This window comes from Bipolaris victoriae, assembly GCF_000527765.1.
Source record: "Bipolaris victoriae FI3 unplaced genomic scaffold scaffold_320, whole genome shotgun sequence".
NCBI classification, from domain to species: Eukaryota; Fungi; Ascomycota; class Dothideomycetes; order Pleosporales; family Pleosporaceae; genus Bipolaris; species Bipolaris victoriae.
In genome coordinates, this window is record NW_014575072.1 from 1 (window position 1) to 4,296 (window position 4,296).

A 4,296-nucleotide genomic window follows, 5' to 3' on the forward strand; every position below is an offset into this window, starting at 1 on the left:
TGTTAGCAGCTCAGCCCTGTGCCACTGTGCTGCAACAACCAAAAAGGTACGAGTAATCAGCGTTCTGCTGATGCTCTGCACAGGATAGTATATATAGTCAGCGCAGCGCCTGACATATGCCTCTAAGTAACACGACCGCCTATACTAATCTAAGTAGTCTTACCTACGCCGTTATATAGAGTAGTTAAGTTATATAGCTATAAGATATAGAATATAAATTTAATAACTAATAGCTTCAATTTCGGCGATTAGCACTACGTATAAGGTAGTTAAAGATAGACGCTAGTATTAATAAGATCTAATTTATTACTATCTTAATATTTAAAATAATTATAACTATTAATAAAAAGTAAGACTATAAAGATAGCTCTACTATAGCTAATTATATTATACTATAAGGTATAGAATAGTTTAGAAGGCTTACCCTAGAACTAATTAAGGGGCTAATTCGCACTAGACTATAATAGGTAAGAATTAGGGTCTGATCCGCGTTGTATACGCGCGTTTTTGGATCAGGGTGCATGATTACTTGATTAGGATAGATTAGGGGTCCAATCCACGTAGCATCATATACTAGACTGCCTCCTCTGTATTGTCGCAAACATATCATTCACTCTTACTTATATTCTATTTCCTCTAACTTATCACTGATTTGTTACAAAAGCTGTTCACTCCTCTACCTAACATACCTAGTCAACCCTTACACGGATGCTTTATTATGGATGCTAATCTCGTACAATCTCGTCTAGAGGCACCGAGGTAGGATCATCTGGTCTGCGTATGTGTCCAAGCCGCACCAGATCTCTCGTAACCAAATCCCTAAAGTTCGAATCGCGATCTATCCATCTATGAAGCATTCCCACCTCATAGTCGGATTGTTTGTCCTCATCAATTCTTACATCCTGGCCTGCAATATTGGCACTCCAACTGTATGGCGCACTTTCTGAGCATTTGAATTCCTTGAGGGGGTTGCTCTGGTCCTGTGGTTGTAGAACGGCGATGTCTTTCAAGACACGGACTGAGAAGTGTATTGTCTCGTACATATCATTGTGGTTCCTGTCAATTTGGCAACCACCAGTAGGGTCTGTAGGTTCCATTCGACTCTTCCCAATGGAACGTGTTCGAGACCCAGCAAATCTCCACACACTCGAGAAAGAGTTGTACTTTTCCACGCCCAGAATATCTGTATTCTCTTTGGCCATGTTATAATGTAGAATGGATCCGCTGGCTGTAGCATACCAGCACGATTCGTGGTTAAACTTGACGGCATCGCGGAGCTGCGAAATCATCCAGCATAGCGTAATATTTGCGAGGCCACTATTCTCACCTCCACCGCCAATGTCACTGTGGCTGCCACGAAACCAACACTGCTTAAGTTGCTCTGGTTTGGAGGGCACCAGGATAGTGGGCTGGAAGTAATATCGCCTTTCATCCAATGCAAGCGCGTGGTACGCCTTCGTTACATTAGGGGGAAGCTTCTCATCCATGAAGTCAAAACGCTGCTCCGACTTTCTGAAAGGGTTTGGCCACGGGCTTCCTAATGATCTCACTGTATCCCATGCAGCGTACGCCTTGATCTTGACATTTCTTCGCAGCATTCTGTCTGATACGAGTCGCTCGCAATGATTTTTCAGGTCCCCATCTTCAGTCGGAGATTGACCGGTAGCCCACAGGTCGAAAATTCGGGGGAGCTCTTTGTTGACTGACGCGTTGTGAATAATTCCGATATCATTGATGAGTCTTGCCAAACATTGAATCGTGTAGGCCCCTCTCGAGAAGCCGATTAAGACGATTTCGTCCCCATCTTGGACATATGTTGAGCACACATGACGATAAGCTTCACGGATTTTTCTTGAAATACCTGTTCTTGTAAATTAGTTCAAGCAAGTTTCCTAAAGTTATGTTCATGTTTAACATAACCCTACAAGGAGTTATCTCACTAACCTGAGCCAGTCGCGCCACTTTTACCTCTCCCAAGCCATGTTGTACCAGTTCCGATACCATCAATATAATAGGGCAACTGATCATAGCGATTGTTGTTGGTATCATCTTGAGGTTCTATACAGCTCAGGATTCTCGTCACGTTTGTGAAGGGTTGCTTTGTCTCTCGGTCGTTCCAGGTACCGTCACAGCAGATAATAATACGTCGGCGAATTTCGGGTGAGAGTAACTGCAATAGCGCACCTCTCATGTCTGAAGATGCTGCATATAGCATCGGCGTCTTCCCTTCCTCGTCCTCCAAATCCACATCTGCCCCGTTCTCAACCAACGATCTAATTATTCGTGATTCTCCATTGGTGTAATATCCTTCGCTGATTTTTTTTGTTACCAACGAAAGCGCCGTTTTCCCTGTCTTATCCATAGATTGAACGTTGGCTCCATGTTGAAGAAGCAGCTTCACGATCTCAGGACTTCCATTAAATGCAGCCAGTGAAAGAGCGGTTTGACCATTTTGTTCTTCACTCTCGATGTCAATGCCACCCTTTTGGAGAAGTAGGTCGACTATATTCGTGCGCCAGTTCATGGCGGCTAATGACAACAATGAGCGTCCCCTCTCGTCCTTACAGTTAAGGTCTACGTCGGGGTTTTGAAGAAGGTTCACCAGTGCATTCTCATCGCCGTGTCGTACGGCGCTAAGTAGATGGTCCATGACTCGAATTGGGTCGGCTGTACTGGATTAACGCGCTTGCTATAAACCACTTATATCGGAAGTATTGTAGAAATTCTCTAAGGGGTTTCTCGTTTGGACTTGGGATACCCGAAAACTAAGATAAGGTGATGTTTACTTACCTGTGATAGTGGTAACCACAGTCTAGCTGCGTAGGCTCGCTATCTAAAGCTCCAAATGCGAAATGCTATGGAGACCGGATTGATAAGAGAGGCCGTTGTCAGCTTTCCCCGCTTGCGTGCAGTGGAGATACGTTCCTCCGACGTCCGCGTCTTGATCCATCAAGCATGTGTCTGCATCTAGGTCTTCAACACGTATCCAGTCACTATTCGTTCAGATTTGTAGGGTATCCTGTGGAGTTGGCATCTTATTAGCTAGCCTCACAGGCAGATGATCAGATGCATGTAATCACCCAATCACTTCCTGTATTCTCCAAATGAAAGTTAAATATTGGTAAAAGACCCGCTGATAAGGCCTTTCAATTAATGCAGAGTATCCCGCATTAGGATAGCCTTACATAGAAAATCAGACCATATATGCGGCTTGGCTATTCTGCTCGTTGTTGCAAGCACGACAGTATAGTTAGCGGCATCTGCAGTAGATAGTGTATGTAGTTAGTGCGTGCAACAATTCACTCAATGCAACACTATCTGCATCATCAAAATATCGACCCACCCGCTTCAACGCGTGATAACTCCACCATGACAACCTGTCGCAGTGTCCCTATCCTACACAATATGCCCAACCAAACTGTGGTCCCTTAGGAACGATAGTCGGATAGCGCGTTTTACCCCTGCCTATCTACTCACTAGTTCTGTTACAAGTAACACGCAGAAGGATCTTGCCCTGGTTGCTAACCACGAGTGGCCGAACGACTCACTCAGGTTACTGTCAGCATGACCTTGGCGAGGCATGAATCACGTGACTGCTGTCCCGCCAAGACGAGCACATCTGATTGGTGCTTAGTGCAATGTTCCCATTGGTCGTTCCTGCTCAGTACGGAGCATTGTGGGTCCTGCTTAGTAATGAGCGCTGCTCAGTGATAAGCAGTCACATCATTGCGGCACGGTCGTGGGGGCCGAATCCTTCAAACTGCTTACAGCCGTCTGGACATCAGCACTTTGAGCGTGAGACTTTTGGCTTCCTTGTGTACGGGTCCGTAGGATCATAACAGCTTCTAGAAGCTGGTAGTACGCGCCACAGCTAATTTTAGCACCTAAGTGCTACGGGCATAGCGCCAAATTTGTTACGATAGCATACGACGACATCTAAGCACGCTACTATACACTACTACATGCTAAGTTCCGCTAACAACGCACGTCCTATAGGACGAGTTTTAACGATCTTATTATCTAGGCGGAGAAACTGTTAGAACGTGCCTATAGTACTCTAAGCTAACCTTACGTAGCGGCAGTGTTAATCTTTACTCTTCTAGCTTCCTCTCTAGCCTACTAAGCTTTTCGCAGATACATGCTGTCGTAAACAGATAAGAGCGGATTAGAGATGTAACGGCTCAGCACCCGTTCCTACATCCATCCGAACAGGATCCGAACTAGGGTACGATTCGGCCTAGTGGGAAAAACGACTATATAAACCTAACCTCTATAATAGCTTATTAGGTAGATTTT

General features: G+C 44.9%; 1 protein-coding gene across 1 annotated transcript; it reads right to left on the reverse strand.

The window, feature by feature from the left end:
- Window positions 1-725: 725 nt before the first annotated feature.
- COCVIDRAFT_32114 (hypothetical protein) lies at window positions 726-2,524 on the reverse strand (the record flags this gene model as incomplete). The annotated part of the gene is made up of 2 exons (XM_014694552.1): window positions 726-1,861; window positions 1,945-2,524. The coding sequence occupies 2 exons, from the start codon at window positions 2,522-2,524 to the stop codon at window positions 726-728; spliced, it is 1,716 nt and encodes a 571-aa protein (XP_014550038.1).
- Window positions 2,525-4,296: the final 1,772 nt, after the last annotated feature.